Source organism: Lichenostomus cassidix, chromosome 1Ab (assembly GCF_008360975.1).
Source record: "Lichenostomus cassidix isolate B80296 chromosome 1Ab, HeHo_3.0, whole genome shotgun sequence".
Taxonomy (NCBI): Eukaryota; Metazoa; Chordata; class Aves; order Passeriformes; family Meliphagidae; genus Lichenostomus; species Lichenostomus cassidix.
This window is the reverse complement of record NC_139481.1, coordinates 1,959,238-1,980,895: the sequence shown is the minus strand read 5'-3', so window position 1 is coordinate 1,980,895 and position 21,658 is coordinate 1,959,238. Positions and strand designations below refer to the sequence as shown.

At 44.2% G+C, this 21,658-nt stretch overlaps 1 protein-coding gene across 2 annotated transcripts in view; it reads right to left on the bottom strand.

Annotated features, from left to right (window-relative positions):
• CACNA2D4 (calcium voltage-gated channel auxiliary subunit alpha2delta 4) overlaps positions 1–21,658 on the bottom strand; it is a 107,581-nt gene that overhangs the window by 67,567 nt on the left and 18,356 nt on the right. For both annotated transcript variants that reach the window (XM_085049359.1, XM_085049360.1), the window contains exons 12-22: positions 18,422–18,535; positions 17,282–17,360; positions 15,162–15,295; positions 13,323–13,400; positions 12,607–12,687; positions 10,161–10,235; positions 9,175–9,261; positions 6,188–6,259; positions 1,942–2,003; positions 1,166–1,233; positions 1,007–1,052 (exon numbers count right to left, since the gene is read on the bottom strand). In XM_085049359.1, coding sequence (XP_084905485.1) covers positions 1,007–1,052; positions 1,166–1,233; positions 1,942–2,003; positions 6,188–6,259; positions 9,175–9,261; positions 10,161–10,235; positions 12,607–12,687; positions 13,323–13,400; positions 15,162–15,295; positions 17,282–17,360; positions 18,422–18,535 — 896 coding nt within the window. The remainder of the gene's footprint in view (positions 1–1,006; positions 1,053–1,165; positions 1,234–1,941; positions 2,004–6,187; positions 6,260–9,174; positions 9,262–10,160; positions 10,236–12,606; positions 12,688–13,322; positions 13,401–15,161; positions 15,296–17,281; positions 17,361–18,421; positions 18,536–21,658) is intronic.

Sequence of the window (21,658 nt, the reverse complement as noted above, 5' to 3'; positions counted from 1 at the left end):
ATGGTGAGAACAGAAGCTGTCCTACAGGGACACAACTGCAGGAGCCTCAGGACACAGTCTGGGGAGAAGTGGAAGAATGTATTACAAATGCTCTGTGTTATAAAAGACACCAGTCCGGTAATTCTGCTTCCAATTTTGACTGCTTCATTGTCAGGACAAGGGAAAGGAAGGGGTTATAAGAGAGAATTAAAACTCATAAAGGGGCTGAAAGGAGTGATTTATGAGAGAAGTCTGAGAGAAATGAATATGTAAAATGTGGTAAGCTGACACCTGAAGTCAGGAGTAGAAGGAGAAGTTGCTGTTTGTGTCTCGAATGTGCTGGTTGTGAAACTTGACAGTGTAGTGAGAGGTGAGAAGGGGTGCAGGGCTTCTTGAATATAGTTATTTTGGCTTTGATATAGGCTAGGTTCATGTGATTGACTGGGACTGAATGTTGGGTTCATGAAAACCCCAAATCTCACAGCAATAAATGGAAAGTGCTGTGCTTCACCCTGTTTCATATCCAAACCAAGCAAAACCGTAAATTCTGCTTGCTATTGAAAGAGGGCTCATAAATCACCTCCATGTTCACTAGAAGTTAGGGCTAGGCTCAGTTCAGAAGGATGCCAACCAAAAATAAACTGGGATTTAAAAAAGCACTTCAATCTCTCACCAAGCTTGCAACCAAATTCCCTAACAGGTCAGACATACTGTAGGTTTTCTAAGACAAGTCTGAGCAACGTGAGGGGGAACAAAGTAAGTCTGAGCACAGAAGACTGAGGATAAATCTCAGATGTTTCTTAGGAGAGGAATGTGCCACATCTTGGTGGGATATCCCAAAGGAAGAGGTGAAACTCAATTGCCTGGAGACAATCAAGTCTTTGCAGGTACAGCACTTGAACAGCACTGCTTTTTCTCTAGGCCACCGAGGGTGGTGAACTCCCTCTGTGTTCAGCCAAACTGCTGGGAACTTTGCCCAAATGTCATGACAAAGTCCTGTGTCACTGACTGGATTTCCTCCACTTACCATTCATTTGCTAAAGACAGGTCTGGCTGGAGCAGGTCGTGCAAACCTGAAACCAGAGAGCACACGGAATATTCAGTTAGGAAGCAGACAGACTACAGGCTCTGAAAGAGAAGTGGTGACATTCAGAGCAGCTCCCTTGTCCCTTTCACATTAACCTACCTTCTTCCACTGAAGTGTTCCCCAGCAGAATGTACTCCCCGTGCCCCCTGGACAGCACAACACCAAGGCTGCAGGCAAGAAGGAAAACAGGGGGCTTGTGAGCAAGGAAAGGTGTCATTCCTAAACATGACACTGCATTCCCTGCAGTTACAACCCTTAAAGACATGAACTCCCTCCACAGCTATTAAAGAAAAGAACATCATCAGAAGAGGATTAAGTGAGATCCAATTTCAGCACAGGGGACTAAAGGAACCTGTCTGTAGAGCTATGAGGCATTGCTGGTGACAATATTTTTGGCCAACATTGTAGGTTTGAGTCAACGATAACATTTCTCAAATCTGTGCCAGTTTCAAACCATTTCAGCTGGGGGGAAAAAAACAACCCCCAAACAAACATACACACAGACACACACATTATTTCATTTGTTATTTTATGATTTTCAGTTTATAACAATGTTGGAGTTTTTTTAAAGCCATACACCAGAACATAAACAATATTCAGTGGAAATGAAAATTTAAGCTGCCTCATTTCATTTTTCTGAAATGAAACAACATGCTTCACCTAAGGTATAGCTTTCAGACTCTGAACTTCAGGTAAATCATAATACTCCTTTTGAATTGACCTCAAATAATATTTTAATGGCTGTAGGAAAAAAGAAGTCAGTTATTCCTACTGCTCTGCTCATGAGTTGTAGCAAGTTTTATGACGGGACTGATCTGCTGTCCCTGAGCAGAGTTCTGATACACTGTATTGGTGCCACACGAGTCACTGCTCACCTGAAGGGTGTGCCACTGATGTCCGTGAAGAAATAATCATTGGTGAGGAAGAGAACTCGTTTCTGAAATAAGACAGTGAATTAGAGAGACCACCTGACAGACCAAGGGCATAATGGTGATGGCAACCTGGGATCCATGTCCCCAAAAACCAACACCTCACACCCTGCTAGGACTGAGGCAGGGATGAATGTGCAGTATTCAGCACATCCAGCACCTTGTGACTTTCAGGATCCAGGCAGCCACTCTGTCTTTCCAACAAGGGCTTCAGATAAACCTTTCTTTGTTCCAGAGCTCCTGCACCAGCTGCAGGAAGGGGTGGGAGAAGCTGCCCTCCCTCTCACCCCCCTCCAAGCACACATGCTGGGGCTCTGCTGCTCTTCTGCTATACACAAAAACCTTGACAGCTTTGAACATCACCATCTCCAGCAAGAGCAGGGCTCAGGGACAGAAGAAAGGAGGGGAAGAGTTGAAGGAGAGGCAGAATGGCAAGCCTACCCCTCTGTGTGGGTGGGCAGTCAGGGCCAAGTCTCCCCACTCCTCTGGGAAATGCTGATATTCTTGACATTTGCTTCCATGCTAAAGTGGGACAAAACATTAGCATATTCCAATTTTGTAAAATAAAATTGGTTAAAAAATTTTACATTTTCAATTTAGAAAAAAAGTGCTATTTCAAATCCAAGCCATTTTGATTCACATGCAAATATTTTTTTCAGACTGACATTTCAACTGAAGACATTTCAGATTATTGAAAGCTGCTTCAGAACTTCATCTGTTTGCCAGACTGGCCTTTTCCTGTAGGAAAGTGTTGATTTCAGTGGAACACTTTTCCAAAGGAGAAAAGTTTTTGGAAAGTTTCTATCCAAGCCTTATGCCAATATATGAACCCTAATATGTTTAAAATCCTAGAACCAGTCTGAGAACGAGGTGAGAGGATGTGTGTGGGAGACAGGGGAGTGAACACAGAAAACTCAGTGTTCCCCAGGGAGAGTTGTACAGCCCTGGAAGTGGAGTGAGGCACAAAGAGCAAGGCAGCTCCAGTTCCACAATGTGCACCAAGTTGGTGCTCACTGGGCTGACAGGGATGGGGGACAGCAATAGGTGTGATGGGGATTCAGGATATTGGTAGGTGAGGAGGTGGCAGGTGGGGCTCAACCCCTTTCCTCCTCTCTCTCTCCATGCATGGCAACTGTACTGCTGAACAACAGGGGCTTCTGCTGTGCCAAGACCACACAGAATCACAGAATCATTAAGGTTGGAAAAGACCTCTGAGATCAGTGAGCCCATCCTTTGATCAATCACCACCTTGTCAAGCACTAAGTCCCACATCCAGTCGTTTCTTGAACACCTCCAGGGATGGTGACTCCACCAGCTCCCTGGGCAGTCCATTCCATTTTTTAACAACCCTTTCTGTGAAGTTATTTCTTTTAATCTGCAAGATCTTCTGAAGTGCTGTGATACCTCTAAAGAACATAGCTTGATGGTGTTTTGGTGGCTGTGGGGGTGGCACAAGAGGTATTGACCCTCCCTTTTCTTGCCTGTCTAATCTGATGGAGGCAGGGAGGCATGGAGAAGACAACCTGGCCACTACTCTGAGACTCTTTCTTTTAGCAGGGCTTGTCCTGCTCATCCTTTTTTCCCCTGACCTGCCTCTCTTCTGGTGTTTGCCCAGCCAGCCCCAAGACAGCTAGCTGGAGGTACCACCACTTATCCATGGAATGGAAGAGAAGCAGAGGCACCCCTGAGCCAAGTGGGGCTGAGGATGATCAGTCAGGACTTTGCTACAGAGTGGGGATCAAGGGGAAGAGCACAGGCCTGTTGGCTCAGGATAGCATAGCTGAGTGCCTCCCCTGCAGTCTGGGAACACATGGATTTCACACTGGATGCTGCACTAGACATCCAGGCCTGGCTATTGTCATTACCACTGGTTTGGCAGAGGTTTTTCCCATGTCCTCACTCTTTTGCTTTCACAGTCACAACCCTTCTGTACTCAGGCTGCAAGCAAAGCCATTTCTGCCACTACATCTCCCTAACAACTGCCTCATGTATTTGTTCCTTATTTTTCCCTCTCTATCTCACTCTGTTCTCGATACCTTCCTGAAATCAATGTGGGGAATTGACATTTACGTGGCTGACAGAATCTATCCCCTTCACTCAGGTCTTCTCTCCACAGCCTGCCTGCCTCATTCTCTTTGTTTCAAGGCTTTTGTCAGCATTTTCTTTGTTTCAATGCTGCTTTGCTTCACCAGCTAGCAGAGTACAAGTGGGAATTACTAAGCTTCATTTCTGATTTCCTCTCCCTGTGTATTCTGGTAATAGTAAAACTATCACATATTCAGCCTCAGTCCCCCATTGTGCTTCATAAGGCTTCCAGAGTTGCAGAATGAAACAAATAATATCTCTTTACCAAGGCTACTTTTTGTTATCTTCCTTTTCCCCAGGATAGGGGAGCAGAAAGATGTCTCTAAAATATTGAACTAAAAAGATATCATTGGATGACTCAGAATTAGTGTTACTGAGGGTGCACAAAGAGGTTAAGCTAGCAAAATAAGCAATCTAGACCTACAAAGAATAGCTCTTGCTTTAAAACCTTGATTACTTTTCTGACAGAATAACTAAGGTAATGGATGAAAGAAATAAAGGGCATGCAATATATCTGGGTTTATATAAAGTACTTGAAACAGCTTCTCATGAACTTTTATTCCAAAGAATCAGTTAAAGTGGGCTTAAATAAGATATGGAGGGAGAACCAGCTGCAGTGCTGTTAAAAAAAAGAAAAAATAAACAAGCCATCAAGGGAAAAAATCTAATGGGAGGAACAGACTCTGCCTTAGCAGCCCTTCTGCACATGGATATATCTGTAAGACAAAATAGAACAACATTTCTCTGCATACTGAAAAAAAGTGTCTCAACAGCCCTTAAAATTAGAAAGGCTGGATGAAAAGGAGAAGTGGATTTCATGTGGAAAAATGGCAACTGGAAAAAATAGCTAGGAAACACAGAAGTGAGGGCGGCAATTCCAGCACAGCAGTGGGAGGGAATAAAAATTGAAGGGGCAGCAGAAAGGAGACTGGGGGCTCCCTGTTCAGAAATATCCTATTGCAGAGAATAGCTGCTCTGTACAGAGCAACAGGGAAACAGTCACACAATTCAGTGAAGCCCTGGTCCTTGTGCACCAGAAATGACAGAAGAGACAACAGGAACAATCATAATAGCTGAATTGCTTGGACTTAAAAGTGTGCAGATATTTCAAATGCAGATGTTGGCAATGCCCAGCAGAAAGGCAAAGCCATTGACAGGCACCTGAGAGTTGCAAACACCAAGAATTGAGAAAGAAAATTTAGTGACACAAATCTAGCAGGACAACCACTCAGAGGACACAGAGGGGTGTCTTCATTAGGAAATGGCACCATTTCAGCAGTGGCTGTGAGCATTTGGTTTGCTGGAATTGGTGCTGACTGTGACTTAGCATGGGAGCAGTTCAGCCAGCCACTGAAAAAACTGCTCTCTATAAAGGATGGAAAATTTTCCTGAAATATGGAAGACTTCTGGGCAGTGTAACTTGCAGGATTCTGGAATACTTCCTAAAAGGAAATGATGAAAGCCAAAATCTTTGAGAGAGTTAAATAAACGTGAATGAAAAAGTACCAGTGAACATAAATGTACGAGATAATTTTGCACTGATTCCAAAGAAGATGTATAACCCTGCCCTTGAGCTGGTAGGGAATGTTCAAAAGTCTCCATTTCACTAGGACTTTTCATAAAAAGTCTGCAAATATTTGCATAGAAATTTAATCCTGGACCTGGATAAAGAGAATCACATTCTGACGAAGTGAGTGACAAAGTTTTCGTGAGTGCTTTCAGGTAGGGAATGAGGCTGGCAAAACAGTCTCCAAACCTCCTTCTGTCTAAGTCAGCTCAGCATCATCTCCACTCTAGCTCTTGAAGATCTGATTCATTTCACAGCCCCATAAACAATGAACAACATGCTTTTTGACTCTGCCTGGCAAAGTAGGGAGCTGAGAGACATTTCCAATACCTTTCCAGGAGCAGAATGTTGGTAGGTATAACAAGCACACCTAATGATGCTCTCTTGTATGTCTTTAGCACGTGCATTATATATGTGGTGCAACAATAAAATCCTCACACTCAGGAATGCTGAACATTAAAACCACATCCTCTGTGGTTCTTCAGCGTCTGCTTCCCATCCACTCCCTTGTGTGACCTCAACAGAAGGATAATTTCTTACCCCTTTGTCCACAGGGACCTTCACATCCATAGAGAGGTAGCCTGTTTCCCCATTGATCATAGCAGATCTCAGCTGCAGAGGTGAACAAGATTGGTGTTAGTGTGTCCAGGCAGGGCAGAGCAGGAGTTAACAGAGCCACTTGTCACTAACACACAGGGGCTGGCACAAAGAAAGACTGCTGGTTCCCTCTCCTCCCCAACTCTGTCTTGCTTCTTTTAAACAGAAAACCTGTTTGCAGTGATAAGAATTCTTGTTCAGTCAAGCTGGTAAGTGACAGAGAATGGTAATGGTTTATCCTGAAAGCTTGTTGATATGTTTTTCTAGCAAAAAGGAAGGATCTGGAATCTATGCAATTGCCAGTCCAAATTTCAGACTTCACTGTTTGGCAGCCAGAAATTCATTAGCACAGTGCTTTGAGAGCCTGGAAGAGGAGAAACCCACTAACTCCCCCAGACTGAATCCAAAGCTCTTTGACATTTTTAAAACTGATTTATAAATTATAGGCTGTATTCAGCACCACTTCTGAGGCGCAGCAAAGCAGCTGTTTAGCACAGCAAAGCAAGACTGTATGAGGGCAGGGTAGGCAGTGAGAAAACCACTTTATTCAATCCAGGTTCCAAAGGTAAAATGTAATTTTCACAGTGACTCCCAGCCTCTTGCAAGAAAGATCCAGGAAATTTTTCCAGAAGTGCAGAGGCTTTGACTTCAGGTCCAGCCTGCCACAGCATATCAAGTCTATTGCTTCAGGCTGGATAGAAAAAATAGGTGGGAAGTAACTAACTCATTCACACAAATTGTTTCCTTACTTCCACAGACAGGCTTCCATTCAGGAGCTAGCCAGTCCCAACTGCACTGGCTTTACAAGGCCACGGTTTTGTTTATGATGGCTGTTTGATGTGGGTTATTTACAGACCTAGAATATGAAACTCATGTTTCCCAAAGCTCCCATCTTGGAAAGGAAAACATTGACTGGTACTATTACTCCTTTTTGGCTAAGAGTGTTTGACCTTCTTCCAGAGCCTCGGCACACTCTCTGTTCTGGTCTGACAGCCTGCAGGATTTGCTATGGGTTCTGGGTTTAGAATCACAGAATATCCTGAGTTGGAAAGGACCAGCTTCCCCTCCAGTCCCTCAGCCCTTCCCCTCTTCCCCTTCACACTGTGAAATATCCCTGTGCTGCTTTACAGGCAAGCCCAAACCCTTGCTGCTGCCCAGCTGCAGGTAGTACCATTGTGCATCAGTTGGTATTTTCCAGACAATGCCACCTTCCCTCCCCTGGATTTCTTTCCAGCAGCTGGCTGTATTACACATCATTAACACTTGGGCATTTTTTTTCCAGTCTGAATGCGCTGCTTATCAGTGTTGCTGAGATTATACTGCAACTGATGTTGAGTCTGTCATTGATCTAATACCATAGCTACAAATCTGAGTGTTGAAATGTTGGCAGCTTTCTGCTGCAGTGGGTGTATCTTGAGAGCCTCTAGACTTGCTGAAGTCACACTGCAGATATCGCTCACGTCACTGAATGTCTCTGCACCCTCAGTGACTGCAACCTTTCTTTCTTCTGGAAGATGCAGTACAGGAACACAAAGTGGCTTTTTTTCATGCTGGTTTCATGACATTTTTTTCCCCTGGATAGTTTTACTCTGCCTATGGACAGAAACCTAACACTTGGTATCATATTTGCCTTCGGGTATCAGTGTTAGTTGGCCAGATGGGAACCTGCTAGCCAAATAAATATGAGAGCAAAGAAAATTTCTCTCATTTTCTGGATTTTTTTTTTTAAGAGCAAACTGGGCAAAGAGGAAGAGCTCTAAAAGTGGCTCCAGTGAGAGAGAAAACTACAATGGGAGCAGAATCCTCTAAGAGATCAGTGAACCTACATAAAGCCATTGGCAACATGCACCTCGGTGGTTCCACTGCATGCAAAACCTTATTTTTGTCTTGTTTTCCATGTTACACAGCCAGTTCTGCTGTCCTCCCTTTCTCAATTTGCCACTCTTCCACTTCCCAAGTTCCTCTGACATTGCCTTTGTACTTGGCCTGCACTAGTGGCAGTAGCTACTTTGATCCTCCTGCTGGTCTGTTTGTCCTACCTGTTTAAGTGGATAGCTACAGCATCAGATCCGTTTATCTCAGCAGTCTCCCCTGTAATCCAGAAGATGTGTCTCACAGCTAATTCTATCTTACTCCAAATTCAGTTCTTATCTTAGTAATTTAAGCATCTATTTCCTCCTAGTTCTTCTGAGTAAAATAAAACCAGTCACAGAGGAACCTCTCGATAGTCTCATATTATCTGGTTGTGCAAAGCAGCAAAGTTCAGCTGTCAAAGGTGCATGCTGTTTCTTGTTTATCACTTGTTAATAACTTTGCTCAAAAAACAGTAGAATAGGTATTTTTTAATCTTTTCCCTCTGGTCAGCTATTGCTTTCAGTGCCTCCACACCTGTGCCATAAGGTGGTTTCTGGAAATTTGTTTTTCTCAAGTGTCTAAGTCCTTTATCCTCTGTCTCTATTATTAATAGTGACTGCAAGCTTTTGTTTCTTTATGAATGTACTTTCTTCCATGTTGTAGATCTCATTAGCTGAGTGGCTTCAGCTGTATCTCCCATGCTGCATGTATGGGTGACATCACAGGACACTGCCACACTCCTCAACTACTCTGGCTTTGTATTAAGGCAGCATTAGGACCTTGTCCACACAGAATGGCTCCCTGGAGCATCCTCCAAAGTGCTTCCTTCCTCCTCACAGCACTTTTCCCTCTTTGTTCCATGAGAAGGAGAACTCATACTGGGAAGGAAGACAAGCACTTTCTAGGAAAGCTTCATCTTTTGTCCTCTTGTAGACCACCCATCTCTCTTAGTCAGAGCCAGTCAGCCACAGAAAACAACAGGAGTGCCCATTGCTCCCCCACACCTTCCACACAGGCACACAAAGTAGCAGAAAGAAGTTGCTACAAAAAGGCTAAATTCACTTTCTGCTACTCACTATTTCATCTTGGTCTTCCCACTCCACTTCTGAGAGATCTACACTGTTGTAGTTCGGCTTAGGCTTCAGTTTCTTTCCTTCTTTGTACTGGAATTTTAAAAAATTAAAAAAGAAAAGAAAGATACTCAAGTAAGCAGCTATACAATGTACTAAACTAACCCCTTAAGAATTGGTACGTAATTTGAATAATAGGGGTGTCTCATTCATTGTCTGATTAGGAAAGCAATGTTTGTGTAAGTGTCTTCATGACTTTCTTTATGCAGGCAGTGAGGGGCTGGGAGAGTCCAAGTGGGACAGGCTGATCCAGGAGCAAGGGACAGACAGGAACACAGCTGAACTTTCAGGTAAAGGCTATGGCCTCCTTCTAAATAGATCAGTACAACACACTTGCCTGCAGGAAATCAGTTTTTTTCCCTGCAGCTAAGAGTATAATCCCATTAACATTATAATGCCAGCAGGAGATCTTTTCTGATGGGAGTTAGGCTTTGACTCCACTGCCGGGAGACTTTTCACGGAGAGCTAATTGATGCAAGAGGGTTACTCCACTGATCTTCCGGGTGAGGGAAAAGGCGTGAATTGGACTAGGAGAGGCCAATTTACCGAGGAAGGATAAAGCAGCACCCTTGCCCCGCCCTGGAAACATGAGCTGTCCCTTCTCTTCACACACTGAAGTTAGTCCCCGTGCCTGTGGTCTCCCTGTGCAAAGCTGCCTTTCTGAAGAGAGCTGCTGGGAAGCCCCGTGGTGGCTCTTCTCTTGTGGTGACCACACTGATGCTTACAGCTGTGTGCAGGTGGATTTGTGTGACCAGCAGGTGAATGAAATGTAAAAATCATCGTGTGCCTGGACATCTCAGTAATGAGGCCAGCTGCCCTCGTGCTCCTGGGTGCTTGTATATCAAAGGCTGGTGGCCTTCACAGCTCAAAAAGCCCCCAAAAAATCAGAAGCAGTGCTGTTCTCAGGTTCTCAGAGTCACAGCTATACATACCAAAGGACGGAGGTCTGGGTGGGAAAGGATGTAGCCGTTGTTGGTGTTCAGGAAGGCATATCCATGGACACCCAGCTGGAGAAAGAGGCATTAGAATAATTAGTGCTTTAGCTAGAAACACTGCTGTGTAGTGGGTGCTGCTGATACCCTGCACCACCAGTATTCACAAGTATTTTCCTTTTAAAGGTATTAACCAGCAGCAAATAGAATCTACCCCAAAACAGATATCTGTCTGCTCTGTCTGTGCTTGGATGCACACAGGGATGGGCAGGTAGTAGTTTTGTGTACACATTCAGAAAAATATGCTCTCCTAGAGTCTGACTGTCGCTGTGGGCAATTACCACCCAGAGGCACACTGAGCTCTCCACAGCAGAGCTGCACAGGAAATGGGCAGTGATGGGGAATGCTGCAAACAGTACAGAAACAGTGGTGACAGCTCTGTGTAGCCATCACTACACTGCAGAGCACTGAATGAACAAGTGAGGATGAATCTCGCAGATGGCTTCCCTGGAAATCCAGTCAGCCTTCAGAGGAGCTCTGCTTTATGTTTCAGTGCTGGCAAGACCAGACCTAGCCCAGGCCAATTGTACAAGCCTGTAGTCTTAAAATGCTTTTTAAGGAATAGCATAATCTAACAAGAGCAGACACTGGCTGACCTGATCTGCAAGAGATTTCCGAGAGAGCAATTACTCAGCTCAAGCCCATATATAATACAAATTCCAGCTAAACCCTGAGTTGCTAAAAACCTGCAGATAGCCTGTGCTTGCCAAAACAAGAGGTGTCTCAAGGAAAACAAAAATGGATACTGTTCCTATGTTCAAAAAAAAGTTGCAAATTTATTTTCCTATTGAGACAATCCTAGAGGGATAACAGTAGGGAAGTGAGGAGGTAAGTTATTTACAATCCATCTGTGCATTCAGGGAATGAATTCTGTATTTCACACATCCCAGACCAAAACTTTGGACTGTCTCTATGTGAAGCAATTTTTTGAAAAGCACACTCAGCTTAACTCAGTGTGGCAAGAATGAAACCAAGACACTGGATCAGCAAATTTCTTTTTTTACCTATTAAAGCTGAAATTTCCCAGCCCTGCAAATCATGACCATTAATATACAAGCTCCAGAAGGCTAGAACACTGGAACTGGTCCTTTTGGAACCCATATGCAAGGGAATTCATGTTGAGGATCCTAGGTTTCCAAACAGGTCTGCAGTTGGAAGAGTTTCTGAGAAGATGTGTCCTGCCTCTGATATAACCAAACCCAAATTATTTTCCCCTCCTTTCCTTGGAGGAAAGAACAGTGACCCTCCTTAGCCCGGAAAAAAGGTTATTGTATATCTTTGAGTGATACAGAGAAAGGAAGATGAAAAGGTATTTTTCTTATACAAAAAAAATCATATAAAAACTGACCCAAAGCAGCCAGCTTTGCATGCTGAGTGCAGGCACCCTGACACTCCAGGGTTGTCTGAAGGATCACTTTCTACAGCTGCATGTCAATGCTCTGCTCTGCACCCATGGCTGGAAGTGCCAGAGAAATTCACAGCTTCTGACAGCACTTTCAGTCCTGTGAGTCTTCAGCAATCAGATTCTGGACAACTGCCTCACTGGTAGTAGTTGTCAAATAGTTATTTAAGAGAAACCAAAAACTGGAAATGTTGGTTCAAACTGCCAGATTTCCTGGTGGTCCTTGGATGTGCTCGTTGTCTCCTGCTGTGCAGCCTGACTGAACAAAGAGCCACTGCATGGAATTTACAGCAGAAACCAAACCAAACACTGCATCTCTGGGGGAATTTCCTATAGATGAACACTTTTTTTAAAGATACATTGAACAGAGAGCTAATGGAAAGTTTCTTGACTAACAATTCTGGAGAGCAAATACTCTATCCAGGTACAGCACAAAGCGAGTGAGAGCCAACTTTCTGTACACTGTCCTGCCAAGAAACCATCATGCTGATCTGGAGAAAGGAACCTCTAGGCATGACAGAAGAGTTGGCTCTCCATAATCCATTCAGCCCTCAGTTTTTCTGCTAAGAATATTGACAGGGAAATGAGTACATTTTTGCCAGCTGGCATGGCAGTTGTTGTCCACTGGGAACTGGATATAAAACATTAATTCTTCTAAGATAGACTGTCATCTCTGAGGGATCTAGGCTGGTGACCATCAGGATGCAAAGGTTCCATGACCTTTTGCCAGCCTGCTGGATCACCCTGCCCTTGTGCTCCTGAAGCACAAAGCTTGTAGTGGTGAATAAAAAATGCTAAAAGCTTGTAGTGGTGAATGATTTCATATGTGCTATATAGAAACCACACACCACTACATCCAACAACTCTTCCTTTATGCTCATAGTTTTTCCTACATGCAGAGAAATGATTTTTCAGTCATGCCCATGGAAGAATGAGTAGTGACTTTACTGTGCAAAGGAACAAACTGCATTATCTTGCTCTTACCTTATACCGTGGAGCAAGTTTTAACAGCTCCCTCAGCGGTACATCAGAGCCCACCACACCCAGAAGAATGCCATGGGATCGCTTTAAAACAAAGGAAAACCATTTTCAGAAGCAAGACCTGGGTAGTTTTCTACCTGAAAACACATTTTTGTTTCCCTAGTAGTCTCTCATGTATCCCCTCTAGGCTTGTGTGAATGTGTTTATTCAAAACCAATTAACATACTTCAAAAAGTCCAAAGAGGTTATTCCAGTGTTTATGGAGAGGAGCTTTTCTACACAACACCAGTCAGTATTTGTTACTGTGATTCACAAGTAACACAAAATCAATAAAAACAAGTTTTGAGGGGAAGCCCCTGCATTCAGTATGTGTGAATAGCAATAAGGTCAAGACAATAATGCAAACCAACATGAATCGGTTGATAAATTGGGTCAACTAAATCAAATGCCAAATACAAAATTGTTAACCTAGGAAAAAGGAAATCCATTTGTAAATAGAAGGGATAAAACAAGGAGAAGTATCATATTTAAGGAGTATTTTAAAGAAGGAGGAAATTATGGACTATCATTTTGACAGATAAATTATCAGCCATCCACCCTGCCAGAGGTCTGCTGCCTTCCCTAATGGCCAGATCTTCATTCAGAGGCCCTCTGGCTTTAAAACCCTGCAGAGTTCCATCCTGTCCCCTCTGGAGTGGAGCCCACGCTGCCTCACTCACCGTCTCGTTCTTCTTGCTGAAGACTGGCATGGCCACTGTCGTCATGAGCAACAGGCTCTGAGCCTGAGAAGCAAAGAGCTGCCACAGAACAACAGCAGTGTGTTAGCAAGTGCAGGACCCCAGAGAGCCCCAGAGAAAGGCACTGGAATTCCCCAGGACCCCAGATGTTGATTGCAATTAGCCACCTCCTTGCCTCCCACACTTCTTGAAAAACAGATGGCAGCAGTTTTAAATACTCTGTGTCCAAGAGGATTGTGGGATGGATGCTTGCTCGTGTGGGGTGATGAGGATGGGATGAAAGCCAGTGAAATGTGTTGAAGCAGGAGAAATTGAAGAGTTGTTTTAATGAAGAGACAAGAACCTGTAGAAGTGGTGGCACAATTTATACCCACCACTCTTTAAAAGAGAGTAGACATGAGTACTTATACAACGAGTGCAAAAACCACTGACACAAGCAGCACAGAATAGAGAAAAGCAACATAAACATGAGCACAATCACAAACAAGATCATCTATATTGCAAACATATGAACACCACAAATGAAAAACACCACAGACAAATATTTAAATGACACAAATACACACAAAGCCTAGTTACATATACTTGTAACTCAACCATCTAAGCTTAAGAAAAAGAGACAAAATCATGATCCAAACAGATACAACACAGTGAGCTATCTCTATGAGGGACACAGGACATGCATGTATAATGGGATAACAGATGCTCCCAATTCAACAGCAGACAGATGCTCTGAAAGCACACATGAGAGGAGGTAAAACAGCCAAGCCATATCAAAGAAGTCTCCCAAACATGCCTAGCTATCAGAATATTTTAATTCTTTGTTGCCAGTAGGCTCCCTCCTTCTACCTCTCATTTGGTCAAGTAAGTAGCAAGGCGAGAAAGGACCTCCTGTCTCTATTACAGAGCATGCTGGGAGCCATAAAGGAGCCAGTCAAAAATCTATAGTCACTTGATGGAGATTTGAACTTGGTATCTTGAGTTACTACTCTGGATTATTTTTTGTAGAAACTTGCCATTCCCAGCAACACTCACACTAACCCACAGCAAGTAAACTTCTCCTGCACTTACTGCACATATGGAAAAAGATCAGGTGAATTAAGCTACTGCACAACACAGACACCCCTACCTACTCTGAACCAACAGCACAGCACAGCTCTCCAGTACATCCAGCATTCCCTGTCCTCCTCTTGCCACTGTAAGAGGACTCAGAGTGCTGCAGCCCCCACCCCTCTGCAGATGTACAGGCCAGCTGTGGCTGTGGAGGCTGGCACTGACACACCGACTGGCACAAGGGAACAGCACATGCACAAGACACAGGGTGCAGTTACCTCCTCAGACTGTGGCAGCTGGTGAGAGACATGGATGAACACATAAATGAATACATGAATGGAGGAATGAATCAAAGACAGGACAGGGTGGGACAGAGGAAGAAAATGGCTAGTCAAGACAAGAGACATGAAAAAGAGATGCAGCAACAACACGCAGCAAACAAATCCCTGTGGCCACCTTGGGAAGTCTGACCCTATACACAAGTGCTATGAATAATCTTTTCTGTGAATAATCCTTTAGAAGGTAACCTGCTTGCACAGAAGCACTGCTTAAGTGACGTTGTGCCTGTGTGATTAGTCCTGGGCACCTAGGTCACTGCAGATTCCCATCTGAGTCTGCACACACTTAGCTCCAGGAGCGAGCAGAAAAGGAATGTCTGTCTCAGTAGAGCCAGAGACCAGTAATTTCTATCAATCAACCAACTCCTGGCTTGCTGTACCTAAATTTGAGGACTCAGTTTAGGTTTTGACTCGTGCTGGAGGCTCTTACCGCGCTGTCCATGTAGGCTTCAGTCCAGATGATGTCGTGGTCGTGGTTGATGACCATGGGCCGGCTGAGCACGTGCAGGTACTCCATGACATTCTCCTGCACGTCTGCCAGCGTGGAGATCTGGGTGTAGTAGCCTTCATGGAGAAACAGAGGTGTGAGTCTCCCTGCTGACATACCTCCCCTAGTTCTAAGTGAGTGCAAAGCTAGAGAATTAGATGTCAAAGGCTGTACCTAGCCAGGTGGGTAATCTACTCTTTATAAAAAGGTCCTTGACATGTCTTGTACCCACAAGCTTCTGTGGAAATCTAGAGTTTCAAAGAAGTGACTCTCTTCTAAAAATGCTGAAGCAATGTGCAAGACAAGAGACTTGATCTAACCAGATTTATACAAAGCAGATGTAAAATGTTGCTTTGGGTCTTGGGAAAAACCTTCCCCTAATCAGGCTACCTTTAGTCTGGAAGGCCAAACACATGCAAGCAAAGTATTTCACCAGGCTACTCACCCTGCCCTATTTTATACTAAGACCAAACTCCCACCTTCTCTTCCAGATTTTCTCCAGTCTGTCTAGCTTTACATCCAAGGATGGCAACTACTTCCATCTACCCAGGGGAAGTAGAATAAAAAGTGCAAATTATCTATTTCAAAAGCTTTGTCCCTGCAGCTGGACCCGTAACAGTCTAAAACTACAACAAGAAGTACAGGGGAAGAATGTCTTCAAGTTACCAAAAGGCCCTCAAAACTAGCTGCCAGTTAGAAGTGCTAACACAGAATAATGTCATGAGAATTTTTGTGTCCTGCTTCTCACCACAGGCACTGGTTGTACTTGGTATAGTATAGAATAGGTCAGATAAATGGAAACTTTCCTATCATGAGGAAAACACTGTCATGTGAAAGGGCTCATGTTCTAATAAGCTTTGTGATGTGGAAACAGATTTAGTGTGCTCGAAAACAAGGACTGTAAGAGTTACACAATGCATTGAAACCAAACCAAAATCAGAGAGCTCTCTGCACAGCTCAAATCTGGTGAGAACCCAAGTGCAAAGAGCACATTTTTGTTTTCTGGTTATTCAAAAGAACCCATTCTGACATTTAACAGTGAACCAACAGTACCATAAATTCCCTGTCACTGATCTCCTGGCTGCATCTCCAATCCAAAATCCAGGGATTTGTATAATTTAACAAAATCTAAAAATACTGTGTGCAATTCATAGTGCTAATTAGATGAATGCTTGAGCCCTGAGAGCATCCCCAGCTCAGGGACATCCTGCAGGCCAGCAACTCTCCTGTCAACTGTTTTCAGCAGCAAATGCTCCCATGCATTTCATGGTCTGCTGGAATCACTGCTCAGGCTGGAAAACAGTTTGTACTCAAAACTGTAGCTTCAGTCTTCCCTCTCTTTCCCTGTTTAAACAGGACACTGATGTGACAAGCATCACTGCCTCTAGAGGCCAGCTCATGCCCAAACATAGATAGCTTTCTTTTCCTTCCCTTTCTTCCTTTACCCTTACCGACTCTGACAGTGCTAACTTGACTTTTTAACTGGCCTCAAATGCATAGAGGTGACTCACCTACTGTGAATGGATTTTCTCATTCATGTAATTTCATGCCAGTTAGAGAGAATAGTGGGTTTGGGGTAGGATTAACAAGCTATTTTGGTACCTCAGTGAAAACCACTTACACACAAAGAATTTGGCCAGGATACAGGGGTTAACCTGCAGACCTTGTGAAAATTGCTGTAAAATCTTTAAAGCAGCAATGTTTGTTTTATATCTTGGCCAAAAGATGTCAGGCTCTCTGACAGAGCTTTAGACAGATTGTCAAAAGCCAGCAACTGGGACACAATAAGCACAGGGACTTAGGTGGACTACAGCCAGCGTGAATCTCGGTCATAGTGTCCCTTGGCACCGTGACAGGAAAATGCAGTGGCTCAGCACGGAGGACTTGTGTTTGTTGGACACAGGCACCCTTCATGTGGGCCAGCAGGCTCTGCTTTTTCCTTAGGTTGTCTTCCAAGCAAGAGCTCATGGGCCCCAGCAGCAGTGGGTAAGCCCTGGAGGGGTGCAGGGCCCCGTGGCTGCAGCCCAGGTGTGATGTGTGATGGAGATCAGAACCATTCCCACCTTTGTTGTTGCAGGCAATCCATTTCACGTTGGGGGCAAAAGTGACTTCCCGTCCAATGAGGTAAGTGAACACCCGGACCTGGGAACAAGGATGCAAGGACAGGAGGATTAGGCTGCAATGTGCTACAAATAACTGAAATTTGGCATTCCCTGTACCCTGGTGTGAATGGGGTGAGAGCAATAGCTCTGCCTTCACACAGAGACAGGAGCTTTTTGCACCATTTGTTTCCTGTTTTGTGACCTGGAACTTAATTTCCAATTACAATAAGGCCAGAAAGCCAAGAAGCACCCGGAATCATCTGAATAACAAAGCAAAAGTGCAAATTCTGTTTGATTTTATGACAGCAGCTCTGCCAGGCAGTCGGCAAGCACATGCAGAGAGGTTTATAGCTCCTAGGAATCCTTTACCCAGGGGAACAGCTGACCACATGAATCATTTAGAGAAAGCTTTACCATTTCTCTTGTGTCTGACCAACAACAAAAGAGCCAATCCTGAAATAAACTGTTTTAACAGCCCCCTGCTCTGGTCTCTCAGTAGGCTGCCCCTCTCTCTTTGTGCATTGCTGCTAGCTGGGATGAGGTAAACAAATAAATCAGGAGGGGTTGGGATGAGCAGTGCTCTATTCCACTTTCACAGTCAGTTCCACTACTACAAGGCTGTAATCACAGATATCAGAGCAAAGAGGGCTGGAAGGCACCTAGAGAGGTTGTTTGGCTCATTCCCCTGGCCACCATAAGAACTGGTAACAGCCAAACCTTTCCCAAACAGGACCAATTACAAACAGTCCTGCATGGGAGTAACACTCTTTGCAAAACTTGGTTTTTAATTTCAAAATACTAAATTCAGTCTTTTTAATCTTCTCAGGATAACGTTTTGATTTCCCACCTTCAGAAAACAGAGTATGAAGAAGAAAAGCTTCCCTGACATAGAGATATGCATTGGTAACCCTCTCACCTTGGAAATCAGGGTCCTGCCTGGCTGCTTTGTTTGCATTTCCAGCCAGGTGCCCATGGGTATTTGGGAACTGCAATATGTGAATGCTCAGCTCTGCCTGATATCCTGGCTCATGCTCTTCTACTCCCACCACAGCAGGTCAGCACCTTTCTTCTCCCTTTCTATTTACCACTTCCCAGACAAACCTTCCGATCAGGCCAGTTGTACTTTTCAAACACAGCTTCATAATCCTCCACGGCTCCATCGGTGATCAGCATGATGGCTTGGTTACACAGGCCTCCTTGGCCAGCTTCTCTGAACTACAAACAGAGATTGGAGAGCACTGGTTATCCCAGCACAGGCTGTTTATGTGGAGCTGCACTCTATTTATTCACAGTGGGCCAGATCCTGATTTCCACTTGCAAACCTCACACTGCTCAGAGAGAGGATTGTGTTTGCATGCTGCAAATAAATTTTTTTATTTATACAGCCCTGCCTGGCACATGCAGACACAGGAGGCTTTGCAGAAGTAAAATAATGAGGAGAAAATAAGTGTTGTGGAGGAAGGGTGTGATTCCCTGCTGCTTCACATCTTGCACAGTCGCATTAGTTTATGCAAAACAACTATAGATTGACCATAAACACTGCAATTCTGATTTGACAGCAATAACTGTCACTTTTTATGGCAGAAAATGTGAGGGGAGTGGGAAATCAGACTCATTATTTCAGGGTAAATCCATCAATCTGCCAAAGAATAGCAAAGAAAGCCAGGAATATATGAAAAATGGCAGCTACTGCCATTGGAGCTGGGAAAGGTTATGGATGTGCCAGATAGAGAGGCTGCACACTGACATGACAGACGACCTGTTATCTGTGCAGAAGTGATATTTAAGGCAGAGCAGAAGTGCACCAGGACTCTGACACACTCCCAAGGGCACCTGCAGAGGTGCTGGACAGACGTGCTCCTACAGACAAGCCAGACTTTGCCTGTCCAGCCAGGACAAGCAGCCTTGGAATGCTGCCTGCTTCCTACAGAGCCATGTGCCTCTCATGCCCTCAGGTACCTGGCTGCAGAGAACTGAGGGCCTTATGCAGCACCAACAGAGTGTTAAACCAGTGGCAGAGGCAGCTGAGGACATCCCAGGGACAAAACTGAGCAGTCACTCTGCTGCAGCTCCCAGCTCGGTGACATTCTGGGCTTCTCCTTGTCCTGCCTCTCACTGCCTCTATGCTCTGAGCAACAAAAGGCCTCATCAACAGAGGAGGATACAGAAACTGATGCAGAGCTAAAAAAGTATGGGAAGAGGGAGAGATGACAACTCTCCTTCTGATAATAAAGATTAATGGAAGGCAATAGCATGAGATGAAGAGTATACAGGAGACCAACTGAAGGGTGACTAAGGTTACATCAAATAGCAGCAATTTTAAGCTGGAGAGGATAGTTATATAAATAAGAAAAAAGGTATCCAACTGGCAAGATTAACTACACGAAAGGAAATCCCTGGGTGGGAGAATAAGAGCACAGACCACAAACTGGGAGTTTTCAGATGTTTTAGGGTTCAATTCACAACTTCTTTCTGGTTTGGTAATGCTGTTACAACAGACAAATGCCTTTACCAACACTGCTGGCCCTGTGTTTCCACTGCAGATTAACATCATGACCATTAATAAATACCTCAAAGCCAGTTCCAAGCCCAAACTTCCCCAGTAATTTCACCACTCCTGCAATTGCATCTCTGATTGTCCTTTATTATGAAATTACCAGGTCCAGAGCTAACATCAGCACAATGTCACCTGCCACCATCTATGTTATCAGTCCTGCCTCCTTCAACTTTACTCTACACAGTGCCTGTAACTGCTGCAGGAAGAATGGATTCAACAGCTTTTGAATGACCACAGGTACAAACCCTTCCCTTGGCTGTGTCATTAATTGTATCACTGACCAGAACCACGACAGATGACCATGAGTGAGAAGGATGCTGCAACAGAGTGATTTCTAACTAGTTGCTCTCAGGTGAGGCATCTATGGGAAATACCAAGTCAGGGTGAGGTGTTTGGATGTGCTCCTCCTCTCTCATGTCCCCACAGCAGCACATTCAGAGGGGAGACACACAGTAAAGGCTGAGGGTGTACAACTGGAACAAGCATAGGATGTTCTTGGGGGCAAACCAAAGGAGAAAAGCAGGTGAGAGCCATGCGGGATTCTGCTAAAGACCAGCAGGTAGGAAAAAACCAGAGCCTCAAGTGAGCTATTTCTAGGGCAGAGATCAATTGGGTGCAGATTAGCAGAGAGAACAGTGGGAGTCCATTAGGGAGACACAGGGTGCAGGAGATGCTGTCAGAATGAGGCTCAGATCACAGATACATGAACATTGCAGTTACAAAAGCAGCTTATTCGAAACTGTTGCAATCTACAACATGTTTGTTTAGATTATTATTAAATTAACACTTAATTAAGGTCACCCACCATTTCATCAAACTACTTAAGACACCTCTTCATGAAGCTTACTTCAGAACTCATAATACTGAGAAATTAGATGCTGTATCAGAACCAGCAATCTCCTAATTACAGGAGTAGATGATATTTTCAACAGGGAAAATGAGATCATCAGTGTCATAGAAATGGAGATTAAAAAGACAGATTTAGAAAACAAACGAACAAGAGGTAATCCCTGGTTTTTAGGTCCTTTGTGACTGGCTGCAGCTGTAGCAAATGATCTGACAGCATTCACAGCAAGCTCTGAGCATAATTCTCTGCTCTGACTGAAGTCTGAGGAGTGTGAAGGAAGGAGAGATGAGGAATAACATGTCCACAGAAGAGATATCTGAAGAAATGCTGGCTGGAGCTGGGTCAGCGAACGAGGCACAGGGCTGTGGATTCTCCTATATAACTTCAGTCACGTTGCCAGGACTAACAGGCATGATCTAATTAATTCAGGGTCACAGTCTCTTGTACTCCCTTGTTTGCTCATTGCCTTCTACTCTGCAGTTTCAGGCTGGCAGAGAGTTCCTAGTGAAGCACTAGGAACCCTGAGCATTGCTCAGAGATGTGCAGACACGCGTGCTGATGATGTGCACATCTGACCAGAGCACTGAGCAGCCCCATCCATCCCCTGCTGCCCCATTATTATGCAGAGCTGCCTCTGGAATGGCCTCCAGAGCTACTGAAAATTCAAACTGGGTGGAAAGTGTTTCATGGGTAGAAAATCGGCAGTAGAGAAGAAAACAAAGCCAGTGAAGAAGAAACAAGAAAGGGCATTAAGCAAAATAGTAGGAACTGGTAAACAGGGAATTCTGAGCTTTGTATATACTGAAAAATATGCTGTAGAATCCAGGTCCATATAAATGTGACTGGAATCAAAAAATAATTTACAAGTGTTCAGAGGAGAAGCAAGAAAGGGAGTAAAAATAATATGATGCCAGAAGATAAAAATCAGAGGGAA